We start from the raw sequence: 24420 nt of genomic DNA on the forward strand, positions 1-24420 counted from the left end.
CACACACGCACACACACACACACACATATATATATAGCTATACATGCACACACATATACATACATACATGTATCTGTGTGTGTGTGTGATCTATTCTAAATTCTCTTGCTCATTATACACAGTACGCAAAATAAACAGTACATTTTACTACTATAATAATGATTTAGACTAGCAAAACCTGGATACTGTCATGTAAAATGTTAGCGTTAACATAAATAGATTGATATTGGTGACATTAAGTTGGCTGCGCTAGGACCGCGCGGCCCCGGGAGAGGAATGTGCGCACTGAGGCTGGAGCTGAATGTGAGTGTGACAGGATGGCAGAGGGAAAGCGCCAGAGTCCTGGAATTAAGATCGGGACCGTTATTCAAAGTCAGACTGCGACTGATACCACACGGACCCTGGAGCGCCCCGGGGCCGCAGCGCGTCATGTTTGCTGATGCGCGACCCGAACTTTATGACAAATCACATTGCATTTTGTGAAATACTCCGGGGAAAAGTATGGACAACAGCTGCTTGGAAGAATCGTAATTGCGCTGCGCTCAAAAGCACACGACTAGCAACTTAACTTACCTTTAGAAAAGCGACAAAGTGACATTTCTGCGCGTCGTTTGTTTGCGCTCGTCACATGCGTAAAGTTTTTAAGGTGCTACAAAATTCTTCTTTCATTTGGGACATGGAGGAAAGAAAATTCATGATGGAAAAAAATATGACATGATGGATGTATTTTACTGCATCAGTGACAGGAGTGCTGTCATGTTTTAACAGAAGTGAGAGTGTTCTAACCTGTCTAATGTGGTGACCTATCTATTCATACTTGGAAAGGAGTAACTAGTCTTCATTACTGTCTTTCTCATCACTGATACTTTAAGTTATCATCAGCTAGATAAAATTGTGCCCTGATGTCATGGGCTGACTTGGGACCGCGCCGCTGATAGTGTGGGGGACAATGTCGGGACCCTGCGTCCGCATCCCGTTTTGGGTTCGTGTGTTTCTCCTGCTGCTGCTTCACAGAGTCTCTGCGGGCTGCCCGGAGCTCCTTTCCAGCGGCTGCAGCTGCGCAGAGGACCGCGGTAAAGCTCACGCTGCGCCCGGGGCGCGGAGGAAAGTGAGCTGCGTTGGGAAGGAGCTGACTGAAACGCCTGAAATCAGTCTGCTTCCCAACAGGACCGTCTCTCTGTGAGTATTTCATTCATTTTCACTCTTTAGCAACACTTTGTCAGTGTTATAGCCTACATATTTCATGAAAACAATCAATTGGCTACTCAACTACAATGATATTACCAAGTCAATATAATTATATTAAGCTCATGTTTGTGTTACATTTGTGACCCAAATCTTCATGACATGCTTTGTGCAGCAAATTATAACTGGGTTTGTAGTAGGATGTGTGTCGTTGTTTGAGAATATCATCTTATAACTAAACTAAAATTCTCCAAAAAAACAAGTTTCAAGTAAGCGATTTCAGACAACTCTTTGAAGATGCAGGACTTTAGCAAATGAGATTGCATGAATGATTGATAGCGCAGTGCTCTACAATAACATGTATCACTGATATGGCATTGATTAGACAGTGTATGTCTAGCATCTACCATAAAATCAGTAGTTGTGACAGCAACAGTGGGCATAATGATTTAAACTGGCATTACAAGACCGATAAAGACAACGTTCAGACACTTTTCGGTCACTACAAGATCTTAATGGACAGCAGCTTTGAGCAGCTGTCAAAATGTAACTCTATATGGGGAGTCCAGGGTTAACTGTAACCATTTATCTTCACAACTCATTGATTAATACAAATATATGCACCATCTTTTGGTATAAGAAACATTTGCAGTAAAATTATTATTCTTACAATGAGAAAGACTAGATCATAATATCACATTTTATTCAGGCATTTAGATTAGTAACAGTTGTAGCCCTTATTTTTATAATCTAAAAATAAGAGCACATCTCAGTGCAATACAGTTGCTGTAATGCATTCATGTTGCACTGATTCTTTTAAATGTCAATAATAATATTTGTTTAAAGCACAACTGATTCTTTGATGAAATAATTACATTTTTCACTTCATTCATACAGTGTGTATTTCTTAACTAGTTTTACAGTTGGCCAACCTCACAGCCATAATACAATATTTTATGGTAACTGTGCTGTTACAACTTTTGACTAACATTAAAAGATAAAGTATAGGATGAAGGAAAGATATAGGTGGAATTCAAAAGCACTGGAACTTTAGACATAAAAAGAAAAAAATATTAGATATTTAATGTCAAAATCATTTATTTATTTATTTTTTTGAATAAGTGGAACTATCACACTCTACCGAGACACATTGTTTACATACTGTACTACCAGCTCATTGCTCCTTTACCTGTATTTTCCTTCAGCAAAAGACAAGAGATGATGTGAGAATTATGAGCAGGCTGAAGCATTGAAGAGGAGCTTATTGCAGAACTCAATGCTGACGTATTGTCAAAACCCTGTCATTTTACACATGCCTTTCATTCAAAAGCAAAGGAGATGTGCTTCATGCACGCAACCCTCCCACCCCGTACACACACACCCTCAAGCTTTCAGCTGACTTGACCATGCCAAAGGAGAATAAAAAGAAACACATTTCACCTCCCCGCCCCCCCGTGCACTTTAATGGCCGTCCGTCTCCTTCCTTTCCCAGTGCTGTAATATCCCAGTCTATTCATAATGGACCATATTCGTGTTGTCTGAGCAGGAAGGAAGCTAAACCCACTCCAAAGTGTGGCTTTATCTAGTTATGACCTATTGTGTTATTACCTGTTAGTTTTGATGACTATTATAGTACTTAAGAGCAGGTCTGTGGGTGTTTGGGCGCCCGTACAAAATACTTGTCGGACAAAGTATGCACTTAATCCGGGTGTGAGACAAGAGAGATCAGTCTAGAGCTACATGTATTTGTTTTGGTGAGGAGAGTGCTATTTTTCATCTGTTTCTTGACATGGACGCCCGTGCAGCCGTCCAATGTCTCTGGTAGTATCCGCCTGAAAATTGGTGCGGAAAAGCAGGAATTAAACACTCGCCGCTTCAGAACTCTTGCCTTCCCATGATGCCCTTCTGCTCCCCTTCCCAGCGGGAGCAGAATTCGCCTGCACATGGCTGTCGTAAAAACATAAACATTAAAAGTGCTCGAAACGCCGCGAACAAGCTCAGGAGAGGAGTATGCAGCCAGGGGATTGGTCCCCTCAGAGGAGGAGGCCCAGGGTAGCCAGGACTCCATTTAAAGAGACTAGTGGTTCTGCTTAATAACCGCTCACATCTGCTCAACACATTGCCTCTGCGAAACCAGAGGAAATGGACTGAAAAAAGATAGGAAGGGGGCAAAAGTAGGCTGGGTGGCAGGCGACAGAGCTCACATGAGCTTTTGTACCTCTTAACATCGTTTATTTGTTTTCCGAACATGTGGAAAGCACACCGTGTGGCACTTTTATGAGTCTTTGTGTGTTAGAAGTAAAGTATTCATAGTCTCCTGCCCCCTGAAGGGAAAATGAGCAACTGTTAATGAAAATGCTGCACTCAGCACTAGTTTAGTTGGGTGTTTTTCAAGGTAGTTGATCTGACTGTTTCTCAGGATTGCATGTTGTCTTTCTAGATGCAGAATATTCGATGTTGCATCGATGCTGTTGTTTTCACGGACATTCCTTGTGATTGTCCCAACAGCATCCCAGGTGCACTCTGGGATATCATCGTCTGCCTCTTTCTCACTCATCTCCCCTGCTACTCTTTATCTCACCAGGACAAAATGTTCAATGTTGGTATAAAATAGTTCTAGTAGAGGTGATTGGTGCCAAAGCCACTATGAGGAAACTCAGTTTACTCTGTGGCCATCTTGGCAACTTTTATTGCTCCTATCTGCTTGAATGGGAAACTGCTTGTTAAGATTTCATATTTCAAATCAGAGATCAAATCTGACAGTAATGCTGTCACAGGTTTAGCAAATCACACAGAAAATGATTGAAATTTCTAAACTGATTCTACTGTTTCTACACTGTCATGAACAGTTTGTCTGTTGAGTTAACCTAGGACCCCAAGGCAATTCCATTGGCTGATCTGTTAATGTGTACTTTACTCAGTGCCTATAGGCCGCATTTACACTGAAGTTCTTGATTCCCAATTCTGTTGACTATATCAGACTTTTGGACGACCAGCTTACATGTCAGCTTACATGTCAGTTTATATGTCAGCTTACAGCTTTTAAATGTGACCTATAGTCAATATCTGCAATTACACTTTACATTTGGCTAAACAACTCAAGGTAGATGTACTGACCCGGCAAAGCGTCCACCTGAGCTGACGCCATTCGCCATTGTCACTATTTCAATGACATACAACTTTGCCAGAGGAGTATTCGATCTGTCCACTTACATCGCAGAAGCAAATCCAATCAGATTTATTTTCACATGTGAATGAGGCCTGAAACCGATGTGAGAATATCAGAATCCATGTCCTTTTTTCCTGTTTACATGTTCATGGATCATATCTAATCTGTGCCACAATGAAGGAAAACAATCGGAATTGGGTCACTTGAGCCAATGTGGCCATAGAGTGCTGCAGGGATGTTGTATTTTTGTAGGCCAATACCCGGAAACAAGCTAGCATTTTAGCACTTCTTTAGCACACTTTTAATTGTCTTGAAAAAAAGGCGGTTGCTAACAAGTGGCTAAATGGGACTATAGCGGTTGTCTGGGACATTAAACATCAGCCCGAAAAGGTAAACCCGTCTACTCACTAGTCTACTTTTACAGTATCATTGTGTTCATAGTCATACAAACTATTCTAACTTAAACTCTTAGGAAAAATGTTTTTAAATAGACTGAGTTCAAAAGCTTAATGGTGGTGATGTTGAAGTCATGAGACCATGGTGAAGTTCGTTTGTAGCCCACTTTTAGCTTTTTACTTCTGATGATTGTGTTAAGGCTTCAAAATTCATCAACGTTTTGTTCATTTGTGAGGATTGTCATGATGAAAAAAACATGTAAGAGTCATAAACTTTTGTTGGTCACAGAGCTTATTTTCTGCAATAATCCAAAAGAAAAAAAACTATTGTTTTTTTGTCAAAGGGAACCAGAGTTATTCCAAACAAAAATACATTGTCACTGCATATCATTTCATGATGTACTGTATGTCAATTTTTGAGTGAAAGTGGACTTGATTAAATGGTTTGCCTGAATTTTGTACGACACCAGCATATTAAGCAATATGATTCATCCCATTCATTTTTCTATGAGTTGTCTGCTTCTTTCACCTTATACAGTCTCTGTGCCAGGAAGAGAAGGGGAATTATGGATAGTGCAATCAGTGTTTTGGTAGTCACACAAAAGAATATTCATTGATATCTCAGTACTGTATATCATATGCATTCTTGTTTCAGAGTAATTTGACACTGAGAAAATCATTGTTACAATCGTTTTAGCTCTAACCGTAAATAAGTGACCGTGTGTTCTGTGATCTGACCAACTCCAGCTAAACAGACAGCCTCAAGAGGTCAGAATGTGATTTCTGGGGTCAGTCATTTTGGTAAAGGTTATCTCTTGGACCAGCTGCAGGCCTGCAACACAACATCTGGCATTCCTCAGCTGATTAAGTTAGATAAGCAGATGGCATCCCTTAATCTGATTGGTGGAGATGGAAAATGTGGGGAGTGACCTCAGTAATTACCCCAAATCGTATTCTCCTTCCTTATTGTTCATCCATAGAACGTAGCCTGAATGAATCAGTGAATAGTGGCGGTGCAGATTACACACTTAAGTCCAAATCATGCTTTAGCAATATACACTATCGTTTAAATGTTTGGGATCAGTAATAATTATGATGTTTTTTAAAGAAGTATCATATGCTCATCAAGGCTGCATTTATTTGATCAAAACAGTAATATTGTGAAATATTAACCGATATTTTATTGACAGTCTGTATTCGCGGGCGGTATCGGGACATAACATGAGCTGGATTTAAACTTGAGCCCCAGAGCTCAATGTGTCGGAGCACGTGTGCTAACCGCTAGGTCACAGCTCCGACTGATTCTTCTGTTTCTTTACTCCCCATGCTTCACCTCTGCCCTTCTTTCAAATATATTTAAAACTGTCAATCACCCAAAGTGCTCTGTTAGGAGCAGGAGAGATGCGGTTTGTTCAGCGAGAGCATTTCATTGGCTGCTTCTAGTTGTTTGTCAAGCAGCGCTGCAGAGGATTTGTGGCTACACCTCTGTATTAGAGTTTAACTGCTTTGACCTCTGCGGGGTAACTGATGGCTCTTTGTGCGTGTGTGCGTTTGTGTTGTTTGATGCCGTTCCACACGTCAGCCTTCTCCAGGTTTCCATTACATCCCAAATTACTCATAAATCCTCTCTGCATTAGCGTATACCGTTGGCATATACAAGTCATTTGGTGCTACTTTGTGGTATAAAGCCCAATATATTTACCATAAACGGCCATTTTTCCACTTTCTTCCCCTCTCTGCGCAAACGCGCCCCCTCTTTCCTCTCGCTCTCTTTCTCCACCCCTCTATCATGAGTTCATCCATACACAGTGAGTCTGAACCTAAATATTTAGCTGTCCTGGTAGGAAACTGCCATGCCTAAACTCTTTCCAGATGTGGGGGAGAGCAGTGCGCTGTTTAGAGCTAATTATGTGCGGCTGCACAGTGACTGAGTTGATAGAGGGGGAGGGAGACCAAGAGAGAGAAAGAAGGGAGAGAGAGGAGGTAAAGAAGTGGAAAGTGTGAAATAGAGGTAGAGATGAAGGAAAAGAAAGAAGACGAAAGAATGAGATGGAGTCAAGGGGGTGAAGAAAAGTAATTTTAGTTGAATGTTTGTTTATCTGGTTATTTGTCTGGGCATTGCTTCATGAGAGTGCATACATGAGTGTTTATGAGTGTTTACAAATGTGTGTGTTTATATACACTAACAAAAGTTTGGAGTAATTATGAATTTTTTAAAATCTGCATTAAGCATGTTTAATGTAGCTAGCTAACCTGGTGTCTTCAGAGCAAGTGTAACGTTAATTGCTGCATTCACGCGCTCCTCTGATGGTCTCATTTTAAGTCAGAATGTGAAAACAAGATGGACACTAACGTTACTACAAAGATGTGTTGGATTTGTATTTTCAGAGCTTTCCGACTTGCGTTCACGTGAATTTTCTCAGTCAAGAAAATTATTTTTCTGATTATTCTGACACCAAATGAATGCAGTATAATTTAATTAACGATCACTTGTGGTGATGATGCTTCTTACATCCGTTTTGGAGCACTAGAGGGCAAATATTTTAGTTGGCAGCTTAGGCATTTAAGTGGCACCGAAATGAGGCACCGAAATCTGCGTTCTGATTCGGTTCGGTACATACAGTTTTGGTACCCAACCCTATTCCAAAGTGATCTCTTTTTATCAGCTACATGTCTTCTCACATCTATAATTGAAGATCAATTACCTTACTGATAAGGTAATATATGTGGGTAAATTCACACACTGACATCGCAGCTGTTTAATATTGTGTTCAGATCACCCAAATTGCTGATGGACACTAAAAAGTGGAGAGACGTGCTCCAAACAGACGTGTAACATGAACATCTGATATCTGTTGATGAAGTGTTTACCGTTAAAATAATCTGTGCTTATTTGTATTAGATGGATTAAAATTCTGAGAAGAAACTTTACAGACATCTCCAACTAATTTATTTTGTGTTTAATATACGTAGATTGTTGTGCCATTATTTGCTTTAAATTTCCTGCCGAAGTTTATGTAAATAAAGTAATTAACAGTCTTATAAAACTATGATCAACTTTTCTATTGCTAATCGTGGTATTGGGGGAGGGGCATCCTCATTCTAGAATGTATTTGATTGGACAAAATTTAATACACGCCCCTGCAAACAAGATGAGTCATAAATATTTTTGGTCTGTTTTCCTTGGGAAAAAAAAAAGGTCTGCAAACTTTAAACATTTACTACCAAAAGATAATTTTGTCTTTTATAATTAATATTATAATAAGTGTTTATTCCACAGACCAGTGTTGGTTCAATGATCAAGGACGTCTTTTTTTTCAGTAACAATGAGCGTAAGTGTTATTGTCACTGTGGTATTTTGCTGGTGGTTCGGTATGCTCATTTCTTTAAATTTAGCTGACGCTAATCTCTCCCACACGGCCAAAGAGCACACATTGTGTTGCTCTCCATCTTTAACCGTAAAACTGTGATAATGTTTTGACAGTTACGCGCCATATAGCGCTTTCTTGACTCAGTGCTGATCCACTGACTCAACAATCGTAAAATCAATGTTTGTTCAATCTCGTATCAGCATTCTCTTGCTCAGATTTGAGTGCTAACATGCTTGTGTGTTTTCAATGGCTGTAAGAATGTGGGTGTGAGCTGAATTGGCTGGTGTGTGTGTATATATATATGTGTGTGTGTGTGTGTGTGTGAGAGTGTTTATAAAGCTGTTTTGGGATGCCAACGATTCCAACTACACTGGTGACCTTGATCCGAAGCCCCCCTCAGACAGCTGCAACGAGTATGTGCATCTGTCCGTCTGTGTCCCACTATGTCTATTTTTCCAGTACTGACATGATGAACTTTGGAAAAAGGGAAATTTATTGTGTTGTGCAATCATAACTCAGCATCTGTATGGATGTATGCTCGCGGCTCTCCTTGAGGTCAGAGTGTGACGAGAGGGGAGTGTGTTTTGAGAAACCTTCCTGACAGACATCCGGGGAATTGTGTGGAGGGGCGTCCTCGAAACGCCGGCATTCCAGGAGGGTTTATTTTTGTGGGAAACGGCAACGAGAGTAGAGGAGGGGAAGGGAGGGAAAGACTGCACGTGTTCTGAGAAGGGGCGGCGGTCCGCAATAAATCAAAAAAGCAAACAAAGACCCAGACACTGGATATCATGAGCCTAACCCATCACACCTGCCCCTGCCACACACGCTTTGACCTCTGACCTCCATCCCGAGCGTCTAGGTAGACGTCGGCGCTGTTTCTGAGGAAAAACTTTTTCTGTGGAATCATTAAGCAGTTATGTGTGCTGTGTTTATTTGTGTGACCGCTTCGGATGGGAATTTGCAGATGAAAAATCCCCCAGCAGTGTCGTGTTCGGCTGAGTGCGAGAGAGAGAGAGCGATGCTCCTCCCGGCGCACAGTGGGAATCTCTGTTTGGATAGTTTTTCCTTTCACTCTACTTGTCTTAACTGACTCCAAGAATTGTTGAACTCTCGCTCTCTCTATCTCTCTCTTCCTCCTTCCCTGTCCACAGACTCTCATTCTGATCTAATTTCTTTCTTTAATCTGTGTTTATCTCTGTCTTCAGCTGTCCCCTCTCGGTCATCATAGTGCTAATATTGGCTTGTATCTCACGGATGTGTGTTATTGTATTGGTGCTGTGGTTTTGATTTTGATTCATCTCACTGACTCAAATCTTTTGAGTCCATTCACCAAAAAGATTTGTTCACTGATTCGTTCAGTGGCCCTTTCTGCAATTTACGTTTTTTTGCCAGTAGAAGTGTGTTTTGAGTGAATCATTAAATCATTCACTCAGCTGAAAACAAGTTTTATTTTATGCATTTTGTCAACTACTGGGCAGTACTATTGTCAATTTCAATTTTATGTGTAAAAACAATAACAGGCAAAACAAATGAAAACAAAAAAAAAAGATGTTTAGTTTATTCAGTGTGATCACAGACACACACACACACACACACACACACACACAATAATTACTCTTCAGCATACTTTTAAAAAGTATATTTTATGGAAATAATATGCTTTAAAAGAATATACCTAAGTTATGTTTTTAGATGCTGAATTGCATGTTATTTACAATTAAAAGTGTATTATAGTTGAAATTACATTAAATGCAGTTATTTGAGAGCATTTTGACCCACTTAAGTAGGACTTGTATATGTACTAGTACTTGTAATTGCATGAATCTATTGCTTTTGAAATATGTTTAAAGTGCACTGCTAAACATTTATGGTAAACTAAAATATACTTTTATGTCATTCATTTCTATTAAAACACATTCTATATAATTTGGCGCACTTCTTTGTCACAAGGGTGAATCTTTCAGTTCATTCATGAACAAGATTGTTCACTGTCTCTTTAAGACTTAAAACACTGAGTAGGTCAGTATTCATTCAGTATGTCAGTATATCCGAGCTTGCCGTTGAATGCCGTTGGCAAGTGCCATAGTCAGTCTTTGATGGCAAGAAAGCAGTCTGTTTTCATGCGTCAAATAGGAGAGTGAAAATTTTAGGACAATTTGTTCACTTCGACGATTCATTCCAAAATACTGATTTGTTCACAAACAAAACACCACTAGTACTATGCAAGGTACTATAAGTGTGAATAGTACAATTCAGCAACAGTAACTGTAAAATTTTACCATCATTCTTAAAACGCAATGGTTTGAGAGAACACATTGTGATTATATATTGTGTGGTGCTTCCAATCCTTTGTACTCTTATTGTAATTTTTATTGAATTATTGACACAATATTCTAACTAGGCAATCCACATTGACTGTCCACACTAAATATGAAACTTTTGTGACGTGACACACAAGATTTAATTTTTGATGTATAGTTATAAGGAGTTTCACTTAAAACTTCACATAAGACTTCACAGTGGTTAGGGAGAAACAAGTGGACAGAAAACAAGTGTCATCAGAATGTCCTGTCGCTTTTCTGGCTGTCAGTAGGTGCTGTTGATAGATCATATCTCATAGATCATATTTAACCCAGAATATTTCTTTAGCACACACATTTTTTTTCTCTCTTACATTGTTTATTCACTCTAATGCACAAATACACACCACAGAGCAGCAATTGCTTGTTGTCCTCCACTTGACCAGTGGCCTGTACATAATCATAAGCAAAAGTCCAGGTCCTTTGTGTTTACAATGAGCTCGTCCAGCATCCAAACCAACATCGTCTTGTTATCTGGGTCAAACCATGAACGCACACTAACACACAGACCAGTTCCCAAGAGTACAGCCCTTTTTCTTCTGTGATATGACTGTGATGGTAGCCTTGCGTGGTTAACATTGTTTTAGTAATAATTGCGCATTCCAAAGACAGCAATTAACATTCACTATACTTCTGAAGTAGCTAGTAGTATTTCTAGTAGCCTCTCGTTCAACCGATCCACGCACATTGCTCTATTTTTAAATGCACGCTGTCTTTTTATGGTTACTTATGGTGATATCTTGTACTCTGCAGTGGCTTGTATGGACTGTATTTATGCACACATGTATTTTCTGTTATAGAGAGAGTGTGTGTTTGTGTGTACGAGAAGGGCGTTCATGGCCACAGTTCCCAAAAATAGTGCATCATCTTCTTCTCTATAATTAAAGAGTGTTTATAAAACCCTTGAAAAATAAACATTAAAAAAATGCCTAATATGTGGCCTACAAGCGATTGATATTATGGGGGCGGGGTCAAGCAACGCGCAAACTGTGCGCAAGAGTTATGCCGTGAACGTCAGTAAACTCACTAAAGAGAAAGTTAAAGTAAAAAAACTGACGGAGCTTTCTAACGCTGCATTAACGGCGCATATTCTCTGAGACAACAAGAGACAAAATTACTTCAATATAGGCTGATGATGGTATATATCTGTCTTAAATTATTCCCTTGATATTTCTCTTGTGGCCCGTAGCCTATAGTGAAAAACATGAGAAGAAACGTATTTCGCGTTAAACAGGTTGTTTTTGAAAATCTGTGCACGAAATAAAGCTGCTCTTAATTTTCATTGATGACTGCAGTGTTAATAATTTTAATTATAGGCCTATAATTCAATTGTATAAATTAATAGACCTGTTTAAAAAAAATTATTGCGGCGCAATAATTTCATGTAATTTAATAATAAAAGTAACCTAATAATAATAATAGGCCTAATAATAAGAAGAATGTAACAGGCCTACATTACTTGGAAATGCTAAATCCTCGTAATATTGCCAATTTTTGATGCTTTGTTTTGACAATATCTCTGGCTATCGTCGACACATGATACGACGCATCTCAGCACGGGGAAGTTATCACATCATTTTACATATAGACTATGATTTAATAAAAACATATTTTGTTATTTTTAGTTAAACTTAATTTTTGTTGCTTGTCTGCGCTCGTCCGCCGCCTTTTTTCTCTTCTCCGACCCCGCAGCTCTCTCTCCGGTAGCTTAGTGTTAGTGGCACCAGTCCAGGTGTTTCCAGGTTTTACTCGTGCTATTTCTCCATGTTGAGAGTTTGGTGTCGCACATATTGCTAAGCATTCTTATCCTTTTCTCCGATAAACTGAAAATAACAGGAGTGTGTCCATCTCACAAATGTAGAATCCGTCTCTGCAGTCATCTCAACCATCTAATTCCAGCAACAGAAGATAGACACTATTTTACCCGCAGATTTCTTTCTCTGGTGCTGTTTTGCGGTGTTAGTACGGTAATATGTTGTTGTAACTTGCGTTACTGAGATTGTAACGAGTAATAATATTACCCAAATTTTATTAGTAATGCGTTATATTACTGCGTTACAGCTAAACGTAATATACTACTGTAATATTATTACTTTTGTAATGCGTTACTCCCAACACTGTTCATTCAGTATGTCAGTATATCCGAGCTTGCCGTTGAATGCCGTTGGCAAGTGCCATAGTCAGTCTTTGATGGCAAGAAAGCAGTCTGTTTTCATGCGTCAAATAGGAGAGTGAAAATTTTAGGACAATTTGTTCACTTCGACGATTCATTCCAAAATACTGATTTGTTCACAAACAAAACACCACTAGTACTATGCAAGGTACTATAAGTGTGAATAGTACAATTCAGCAACAGTAACTGTAAAATTTTACCATCATTCTTAAAACGCAATGGTTTGAGAGAACACATTGTGATTATATATTGTGTGGTGCTTCCAATCCTTTGTACTCTTATTGTAATTTTTATTGAATTATTGACACAATATTCTAACTAGGCAATCCACATTGACTGTCCACACTAAATATGAAACTTTTGTGACGTGACACACAAGATTTAATTTTTGATGTATAGTTATAAGGAGTTTCACTTAAAACTTCACATAAGACTTCACAGTGGTTAGGGAGAAACAAGTGGACAGAAAACAAGTGTCATCAGAATGTCCTGTCGCTTTTCTGGCTGTCAGTAGGTGCTGTTGATAGATCATATCTCATAGATCATATTTAACCCAGAATATTTCTTTAGCACACACATTTTTTTTCTCTCTTACATTGTTTATTCACTCTAATGCACAAATACACACCACAGAGCAGCAATTGCTTGTTGTCCTCCACTTGACCAGTGGCCTGTACATAATCATAAGCAAAAGTCCAGGTCCTTTGTGTTTACAATGAGCTCGTCCAGCATCCAAACCAACATCGTCTTGTTATCTGGGTCAAACCATGAACGCACACTAACACACAGACCAGTTCCCAAGAGTACAGCCCTTTTTCTTCTGTGATATGACTGTGATGGTAGCCTTGCGTGGTTAACATTGTTTTAGTAATAATTGCGCATTCCAAAGACAGCAATTAACATTCACTATACTTCTGAAGTAGCTAGTAGTATTTCTAGTAGCCTCTCGTTCAACCGATCCACGCACATTGCTCTATTTTTAAATGCACGCTGTCTTTTTATGGTTACTTATGGTGATATCTTGTACTCTGCAGTGGCTTGTATGGACTGTATTTATGCACACATGTATTTTCTGTTATAGAGAGAGTGTGTGTTTGTGTGTACGAGAAGGGCGTTCATGGCCACAGTTCCCAAAAATAGTGCATCATCTTCTTCTCTATAATTAAAGAGTGTTTATAAAACCCTGATTTTAATTTTAGGCTGTGGAAAAGCCCAACATATGCACACACACACACACCCACTTGCTCTCTCTCTCAAACACACACACACGTGTCCCAAACACAGTCTGTAATTTTGAAATAAGCAGCAGCTTGTGGACCGCTGGGTTTTCCGGCCTTCAAGGGTCACCCTTAACACACACACACTCTCACGAACAGATATTTGACGTCTTCGTTCTGTCTACTACGATTCCCAGCAGCATTGAAAGTGAAGACTGTTTTCCCTGCTTTGATTGTGAGATCTTTAATTGGAGTGGCAAATGAGAGGCAGAAATTGGTCAATATGCTTATTGTTCATTTAATAATATATTTTGTGGCTATTAATTAAAAACTATATGTCTTATATATCTATATTATATATCTTTATAATTCATAAATACATAACTTTTAACAAAGCACAATTTTTGCTTTCACACATTTTTTGCTGTTTGGGATTTTTGATGTTGCATAATTAATATTTATAAGCAAAGCTGTTATGTTTTATATTGTTTCACCCATTATTTGTATGCCCCTGGCTGGATCTACAGCATCTGATGTGCTGTTTGCGCAGCGATGAGGACAGTAAATGCTTTATGTGTCCATATCTGAGAAGGATTTCTGATCGTCTTATGACTCTGCATAAGTCAATCAGCAAACAGTTGCTGTACAATTACATGCGTCCACTTAACCGCTGACAGACTTAGAGATGGATGGGGTGGACTTGGCAAAATCTGTGTCTTTCTCTGTCTTTGTCTCTTTCTCTCTCTTTTCCTGCAGGCTAGCTGCACAAAGACATGCATTCACATCTCAAGATGCATTTAAGCACTAAGTGCTCATTGTGCTCAAGGCTTTCGGACAGATCGTGTGTGTGTGTGTGTGAGAGACAAGGTTAGTGTCATACTAAAACTAAGATGAAAACCAGTGATTAAACAGACTGAAGTAAAATATTTAAGCCTGTCAGTCCATTCAGATATTTATGTGTAATAAGAATACTGAAGCAAGAATACTGTATGTGCGAATGTAAAAGACAGAGGTAGAGCACAGATATCACTGTAATAGGTGCTGAGAAAAATGTCAAATTGCATTTAAATTCTCATAAATAAATAAATAAAATAAAATAAATAAATAAATAATGCCATAAACATTTTTCATTGCGTGTGCTAATGCATTTTGACAAACCTTACAGTAATACACTAACTGAAAAGTAACTAAAGTTGAAAAAAGAAAAAAAAAAGGACTAAACAAGATAAACAACCAAAATAAATATGTATTTTCAAAGTCATTCTATCTTAACTTGGTGGAATAGTAGATGATGATTCAGCATGTGATGTAATGTTGATTCATAACCCATTTTGATTTTGTCTTTTGTGTACTTCTGACATAAATTAAGATGCTCTTGCTGTAGCATTTCTGCCGCAAAAGAGTAATTAATGACATATATGTACAGTGTATCAAGAATTAAGATGAATCATAATGGTCATAGCATGCAATGAATGTAAACAACAAAAATCGGACTGCCATCTTTACAGCTTAACTATAATAAAAGTAACTGTAACTAAACTGCCAAAACAAACTAAAACTCAACTGCAATTAAAAATACATTTAAATAAGCATTAAAATAAAAATGAATTAGAAATGTAGAAGAAAAAAAAAGGGTTAGGATTCAGTTTTCACCCATAAATCTCTAGTAAATTTTTCAAATAATTAGAAAGAAATGAAAGGTAAAATTGAATTAAACATGAAATTTTAAAGGAGAAAGACTGAAATAGTATTTTCTTGTAAAACACTCTAATTAAAATCCTTTTTTAAAGTGTACGTTAACTTTGTTGCGTAACTGTAAAAGTGCAGCTCGGCCTGATGTTGGTTGTGTATCAAAGTTGTGCTTTTAGTGGATGTTGGATACTTTTTTTCCTAATCTGAGTATTATCATAAATTGGTCACTGTTTACATTGACTTGAGCAGCTACACACTCATATGTACATAGACACATATATTTCACCTTCCATGTTGAGGACAGATGCAAGGCTCTCAGGCACACATCGCTACTTTTCTTGAGTGGCTTTTTGCTGCAAAGTGCTTCTCCAGACAGCCAGCCTCCAGCAGCACTCAAGCCCCAGCGTGGCTGAGGGGATCTGGGCTGGATGCTGGAGTAGGATGGGGGTCGGCTGGAGCTTTGGAGGCAAAGAACTGTCAGGCAGCAACCGTGATACTTGAAGAACTCGAGAGAGAATAGCTGCCCTTTAACAAAAAGCAGAGCGGCCCAGCTTCTGTTCAAACACACACACACACAGTGTCTCGCTGACACACACTTTACAAACACGCAAGAATGAGGGAGAGCAAAAGACATGTGCGTGAATAAGCAGACACAAACACACCCAAAACACATTAATCTAAACAAATTTATACATACAAAGAGGCATGTATGCATACACACTGACAAAAGCGTCTACACACACACACACACACACACACACACACTCTCCTGGCTGCTCTTGGACTCTTAGGCTTCATTAGTAGCAAAGCTGAAGGGACCTCTCTCTCTCTCTCTCTCTCTCTCTCTCTGTCATATATGGATTTTCCCTGTTCTGGCTGGTACCCCTCTTTCTCTTTTCTCACCTCTTGTTTTCTAAGAAGCTGTCTGAATTCTCCAACAAAACATTTGAATCATTTTGATTTCGCAGAAGTTCTGATAAATTCGTGATTTTATATTTCTCAGGTTGTTCTTTCATAACCTTGGACTTCTCATTTATGTTTCATTTCTCTGTCAATACGCAGGTGTTAAAGCCCATGTTTATAACGATAACTATATTAGCGTGTGCTAATTAACTATTATAAGCACGTGTTGCAGTTCTGTTGTCTGCTGTTTTAAATGCTCAAGCTCTTTAAAGCAAGATTGATTCTTATTGGCTGTCAGTGTTTTTATCGCTCACCAGCTGGAAGAAAATAAGTGTGTCATTTTTGCTTCAGTAGTGTGAACAGATGGAATTGCAACACACACACACACACACACACACACAATTAGGGTTACTATTGTTAACTAAAACTAAAATAACATTTTTTGTTAATTGTAATAAAGCTGAAATTAAAATATGAATAATAGATGAAAAACTTTAAACAAAAATTAGAACTGTTGCCTAGGCAACTAAATGAAATCAGTTTAATTTACAGCACTGAAATTACAAAATAGAAATAAATAAAGTCTGAAGCTGAAATACAAATAAATTAAATTTAAATAGTAATACTAAAAAAACAAAGCTAATAAAACTGTCAAAAGCACATAACTAAATACTGAAAATTAAACTGAATTTAAAATGAAAACTAAAAATATAAAAATAAAAGCTAATTCAAAGTCTAAATAAAACCTGTGATATGATATAAATATTACTACAATAATACTCACAAATTGAGTATTTTTTGAGTCAACAACAACTGACTGACTTGTTGAAAAGAGAACAGTCTCTTTCAGGAACAAAAAGCACCACTTTTAGATTTTTGTTATGACACCTATACAGTGTGCACGGATAATAATAGCATTTGGAGTGGAAGAAGTCACTTTAATAGTCAGTAGATAATGAGAAAATCAAGTAACAGAGCAAAAACAGGATCTTTTTTTTTTTTTTAAATCCTTGCTAGCTTTAAGAGGCCACATTGTTCACTTTTGTAACATAGTAATATTGTTTGTTCATCACTGTTTTCCCTCCTTTCTCCTGACCCTTAAAATTAAATAGGCTGTTTTTGCTACTGTACCTTTAAGACTTCCTCAGGAGGAGGCCGCAAAGATTCAGATTATAAAACATAGTTCTGACGCTAAAATCAGATTGAGTCACAACTGCAGTCATTATAAAAGAGCCTGTGACCACATATCAGAATAATTTACTATGGTTATTAAAATTAAATGTAGGTATTTATTGACTATTGGTGTGATTTATCACATTGCTGTTTTAAAAAAGCCACAAGAAGCCTTTCTTTACAGTGATTTTAGCACAATTAAGGAGATTTTAGCCACTCTTACTGATTTAATGATTAATGTCATAGAGAATCTTTTCTGTTTAATAGTTTTGAGTTCTAAAAGTAACTGTTGACAAAGTTGGTATATGATGTCCACAGTCTTTGACAGTTGCTGAATAAGCCTGTGTTGATCTGAGAGCATTACAGCAGGAGGACGTGAGGGAGACCGAAGGTCCTTTGAGGTTAAGGGTATTTCAACATGCCACATTTGCTAGACAGAGTACTTTCTTTTTCTGATAACTTCCACTTCACTGTGGGGCCTGTGATAGGACACACACACACACACACACACACATTGTGTAGTGCAGAGACTAGGGGCCCCACTTGAGCTTAGAAACCCTCAGTCAGACAAGAGAGATGCAGGTTCTCTATCATCCTGCTCAACTCTCACTCCCTATACGCACTCATCTGTCTGCACCGTTTCATCACTCCTCACCTCCTCAGCCCTCCTCTCCTCTTCCTTCTGATGCAGCATAATCTTTTATAATTTGCACATTCATTCTAATGTACACAGCATGGTTTTGGAGATCAGTATAGCTCTCATCATTGTCATCGTATGGCAAGAGAAAATAATCAACGGGTACAACAATATCACAGAGATTATTTGGCAAAAGTAGTGTCTAAAACCAAAGTAACCGACAACAACATACATTTCCAGATGGAGGCAATGTCTCTCTTGAGCTCATTTGTTGTCATTGGGTTCCTAAGGAGTTACGCAAATTTGAAGTGAATGTAATGTAATTAATATTAAAGGACTAAAGGCCTGTTCACACTAACACAAGTTCGGTCCGAATTTTGTATGCAATTATGTCTGTTAAAATCAATGCGTAAATAAAAAAACGAGATGAAAATTCAATTTCACTCTCTGTCACTGCGTTTCTGGCTCTCGCATGGAAAAGGAAGTCATGCAGATCGTACTTTCATGTTTTCAAAAAGTAGTTCTGATTTTTAGATTGAACTGTGGAGTTCTTTATATGACATCAAATACAAAAGTGCAATGACAAGAGAGCCAGTTCTGGATTCTTCCTCTTCTAGTCACTGATGCTTAGCAAAATAGGCTGTTTGTGAGCCACAAATTCATAATTTTATGTAACAGCAGCATCTCTGGGCATGTGACCAAAGGCGCAAATCTTATTGGCTGGCCAGTTTTCTTCACAGTGCTGTGCAAGAGATGCATGATGCATTTACAGCCATTCATTCAAATTAAAATGTTTACCAAACAGAATTTTGACTCTGAATATTCATCTTGGTGTGAACTGACTAGGGATAGTTCACCCAAAAATGAAAATTCTGTCATCATTTACTCACCCTCAAACCTGTATGAGTTTCTTTCTTCTGTTGAACACAGAAGATATGTTGAAGAACGCGTGTAACCAAATAGTTTATGGAATCTATTGACTTCCACACTGTGCAACTGTTTAGTTACCTACATTATTCAAAATATCTTTTTTATTCTTAACAGAAGAAAGAAACTCTTACAGGTTTGGAACAACTTGAGGATCAGTAAATTATGACAAAATTTTCATTTTTCTATCCCTTTAATAGTCAGTTTCACATGCATTTAAACTGAAAAACATGTAAACACTGAAACTGAAACATGAATATACTGTATATTGGACTAAATCCACAAAAGTACATAGTTTGCACAATAATTGATGCAGTAGTAATTAGCCTTATATATGTAAATATGTATTTTCCCAAAAAATCAAGGACTTGTTTATTAGACATGATCTATGACCTTAAGATAGTAGAACAGTTGTGTCAAATTAAACATGGCATCTCCTCTAAGGCCTATAGCAGTAGTTAATAATGTGCTGTAGGCATCCTGGGCAAAGTGGAGGTATTTAATGGGAGCTTGTTGGCTAAACTCAGTGCAGTATTATTAAATTTAAATCCCACTGTGTGACTCCTATCCAGACAGCGGTTCTTCTGTTTGGCTCCAGAAGGAGAGAAAATCAGAATGACGCTGAAGTACAGTTAAACTCATCTCCTGTACTGAGAATCACAAAGAACTCTCACGTAAACTAATAAAGGCATGTCGAATGTCGGGTTTGCTGCTAATGCCCTTAATAGTTGTCCGTTGGGGAACAATCTTGGTTAATTTAGTTGGTCTCTTAGTGACTCTTCGTAAGGAAGAAATAGATGACATTCTGGGTCCCTTGAGAAAAAGAAGTGCACTTAATTGTGGAGAGTATGCACTTGTAGTGTACTTCAAATCGTATAAGTATATATTTTTATATATACTTTTTAAAATATATATACTGTTTTTAAATATATACTTATATTTAAAAACTGTACTTGCAGATAATATAATTTTTATTTTTAAATAAAAGATCACTTAAGAGTATCTAAAGAGAGACACTTTAATGACTGTTTCTTAACACACTTAAAGGGAAAGTTCACCCAAAAATTTAAATTCTGTCATTAATTACTCACTCTAATGTCGTTCCAAACCCGTAAGACCTTTGTTCATCTTCGGAACACAAAACAGACTGACCCGAAAGAGAAGAAATTGTTGAAAAAGTTGTTATTTTTGTCTTTTTTGCGCACAAAAAATATTCTCGTAGATTCATAAAATTAAGGTTGAACCACTGATGTCACATGGACTATTTTAATGATGTCCTTACTACCTTTCTGGGCCTTGAACGTGTCAGTTGCATTGCTGTCTATGCAGGGTCAGAAAGCTCTCGGATTTCATCAAAAATATCTTAATTTTTGTTCCGAAGATCAATGAAGGTCTTATAGGTTTGGAACGACATGAGGGTGAGTAATTAATGACAGAATTTTCATTTTTGGGTGAACTGTCCCTTTAAGTAATGAGTGTATATAAACTTTGTAATAATGTCCAATAAAAGGTTTCACTGTTCAGTAAAATTTAAATCATTGTTTTAATAATATTTTGTCATGCATTAAAGAAATAAACATGTTGATATGTTAACTGACATACTAAAGTACATCTAAAATGCTTGATTATAATTTGAACTGTAATATTATTAAATTTTACATTTAAGCGGTTCAAAAAACACTCTTAAGTTCAACTAACTGCATTTACAATTGACTTCAACTATACTACATTTTATAACATGTAATTAAGTGTCCAAAAACATTACATTTAGTTTGCACTTAAGTATATATTTTTAAAGTATGTTATTTTTGTAAATACTCGTTTTGAAAGTATGCTAAAATGCACTTCTTTTTCACAAGGCGATAACATTGTGCCATTTGACTTCTTGGTGTTTTTTATGATTTATAAGTTTGAAAATGTAGGATGTCTTGTAGGATGTCCTCTGATAATGTTCAGGATGTCCCAGAATACGTTATTTTCCTTAGTATGAGTGGCAGAAGTGAAGGCCATTTTGCTGTCCGAAGGACAAACTGACATGGTCTGTTGTTTCGTCTCAGAGGCCTTGTGGTTCGAGGAGACAAATTGAGCCAAACCGCCCGAGCGAGTGGGACACAAAGGGGAGGAACTGCTGTCACTGAGGAAACACTCGTCCTTGCCAGACTGCGTCACGTTGTGCTGCCACACCGCAGCAGCAGGGTGTAATCTTAAGTTATACGTACATTTTCAAGCTCATCTGGATTCTGAGTCTCACTCACGATAACACAAGTCCTCTCATAATGCATGAAGGGACGCATGAAGATGCTTTTGTCCCTGATGCAGTAATTTCTATAATAATTAATAAAGCACACTGAGTGGGATCAGTGCTCTGATGACTGATGGTATATGTCTTTCATGTCACTTTAGATTTTGTTTATAAGCTTGACAGTAAGGAGCTTTAGACTGTGGTCTGATTTACGTAGATTAGCTGGTTCTCTGAAGTCTGCTGTTTGAAGGGCAAAGCCGCTACTGGAAACGACCAGTTAATGTGTGTCTGCTTTTTGTCACATTTCTCTCCCCCATTCCTCTTACTTTAATGATTCATTTTTTTCTTTTTGAATCCTTTTATATTGTTTATTTTTAAGAGTAGCAGTATAGTCAACATGCTCTGTTTACTTATTTTTCAATCCCAATAGTTTTTTAAAATTCTGTTATAATGTACTCAACCCATGTGGAACTAAACCCATATGACTTCTTTCTTCCAAGGAACACAATAAAGAGTTATTTTGTTATTATTTTCCCATAAGGGAATAAGATCTAGAGCTGTCAAGCTCAAAAATGGACCATAAAATTATTGGTCCCCTTTGACTTTAATTTTATGGGAAAAAAAAGACAGATATGTTTTTTCAAAATATCTCGTTTTGTGTTCCACATGCAGAAGAAAGAAAGTCATAAAGGTTTGTAATACCTTAAGAGTGAGTAAATTATGACAGAATTTTTTTGTTTTAAGTGAACTATCCCTTTTTTAAAGAAGATAATCTAATTCAGGTGAAAAAAAAATATATATATATACAGTGGGTACGGAAAGTATTCAGACCCCCTTAAATTTTTCACTCTTTGGTATAAATGTAAAAAATAAAATAGAGTTTTTAACTAGTTATGTTGAGTAGGATTTGATTGGATGAAACCTGTTATACTGATATCACACACAATACGGGACATTTATGATACTTTATGTTGTGTTGAAATTGCCATAATTACTAGAGGACAACCATAAGATGGTCGCGCGTCCTCTGATTCAGAAATTATTCATTCATATTTGAAAACTCTTGATGCCAATAATGGTATCCATTAAATCATTTGTTACTGGTGACATTAAAATGCTTCATTAGACAGTAAACATCTTTATTTGAACTTTTTCTCTTGTTATAAAATAAAAAATACACTAGGTAACAATAATAAAAGCACTAGGTATATAATGAAACTAGAAAAATATGAAATATGTGTAAGTACCGTTGATTATGAAGTCACTGCCAGTCTTGCTGTTTTTACATAACATCACAACTGTGAAGTAGGAACAATCAGAGCTTTATAAAATTCTGAGTTTCCAGATTCTAATTATGTTATTCCAACATAACTTGAATGCAGCATTATCTAAACTAAATATGGTTTCATATAAGTTTTTATGTTGTCTTTAAGTAGCAATAGTAATGTTTTTTTAAACTATTCCCACCTTCATTTCCCCTCTCTTTCTCGCTCTTTTTATATATAATTCTCATCCTTTAACTGGATTCCTGTCCTGTTTTCCTCTTTTCCTTGCAAACTTTTATCTTTCTCTTGTCGTATTGTCCTTATCTCTTCCCCTCATTCTGTCGTCCACCTGCTCTTGCTCTCTGCCCTGTCCATCACACAGCAGAACAGGAAGCGCTCTGGGGTTGACCTCTGACCTCAGTCAGCCAAGCTCTGTATAAACAGCTCATTTTCTTCACTTCCTATTTAGCTGAATGGGAGCACCGCCTGTTTTAGTTTGTTTACAGAGCGGGCCGCTTCAAGTTCTGGTGTGTGTGTGTGTACGCAGCATGTTTTTCAGTGTGTATTTTTGTATGCGGGTGTCAGTGTGTGCTGATCCCTGCCTGCTGTTCTATTGAGAACAATGCAGTTTGTTTCCTTATATAAGATCCTATGGAAGTCCGTTTTCGCCTCAAAGTAGAAAAAAAAATACAGTATATAAAAAATATTCAAATCTCCCAATTGTGACATTATTTCTCACAATTGCAGCTTTATAACTCACAGTATGACTTAATATCTTACATTTGCAACTTTATTGCTCACAGTCGTGACTTTATAAATGTGAAATATGACTTCATATTTCATAATTGATTGTATCTCATGACAATTGGTACTTTATATTACACAATAGTGACATAACTTACAATATGACAACATACAGTATCTCACAACTGTGACATTATTTCTCACAATTCTGGAATTATGTTTTATAATTGCAACTTTAAATCTCACATTCGTAACTTTCACCCAGGCTCATTCGAAATACGTGCCTCTAAATACATTTCTGCAACACCGTTATTACGTACCTTACTGCCCGTTTCACGGCAGTTTCAAAGTGAAATGTCCAGTGAGTGGCGCTAAAACACGGGTTCAATACGTGACCCTGGCACATTTTTTTTACGTTGATATAGGCACGTATTGCTATGTTTTTATTACGTTGCTTCAGGTACATATTGCGGCAGTTCATAATTCAAATATCTGGGGACTGTCGCTAAAAGTTAATGATCTATTGTGTTGGAAATATCCCCTACACCAAACCTAACCCTAAACCTATCCGATAGTATTAACAAATTCAAAACTGATATAAAAATGCATTTGTTGATGCAAAGTACCTTTTGAACTTCCTTATATGCAGGTTTGAACTGTTTTGACGAAGCAGTTTGACGGGATTTGTACCGGAGCTCTTCACCACTCAAGTGCAACTCCATACTGCATGAGCTACCGAACAAACCTACTGAACATGAAAACCCATGCATATGAAGCTGGACATGTGACGCTAACGTTCAAAAGTATCAGTTTTGAAATCTCGAAGCATGTTAAAATTATTTTGAATATATAACATACTACTCCTCTAGTAATTGTGCGAAAAATTAGGCTTTATTAATCGAAACTGTGAACCTGTAAATCTTACTTTGTGTGAAAAGGAATAAAAGTTGTTGGAGTTTTACTAGTG

At 37.4% G+C, this 24420-nt stretch overlaps 1 protein-coding gene across 1 annotated transcript in view; it reads left to right on the plus strand.

Moving 5' to 3' along the window:
- Positions 1 to 331: 331 nt before the first annotated feature.
- The window catches only part of adgra2 (adhesion G protein-coupled receptor A2), an 86546-nt gene continuing 62457 nt past the window's right edge, over positions 332 to 24420 (plus strand). Inside the window, exon 1 of the mRNA XM_016533091.1 lies at positions 332 to 1179. Within this exon, the coding sequence (XP_016388577.1) occupies positions 950 to 1179 (230 nt within the window). The 5' untranslated portion in view covers positions 332 to 949. The remainder of the gene's footprint in view (positions 1180 to 24420) is intronic.

Source organism: Sinocyclocheilus rhinocerous, unplaced genomic scaffold, assembly GCF_001515625.1.
Source record: "Sinocyclocheilus rhinocerous isolate Xijiao unplaced genomic scaffold, SAMN03320098_v1.1 scaffold311, whole genome shotgun sequence".
Lineage (NCBI taxonomy): Eukaryota > Metazoa > Chordata > Actinopteri > Cypriniformes > Cyprinidae > Sinocyclocheilus > Sinocyclocheilus rhinocerous.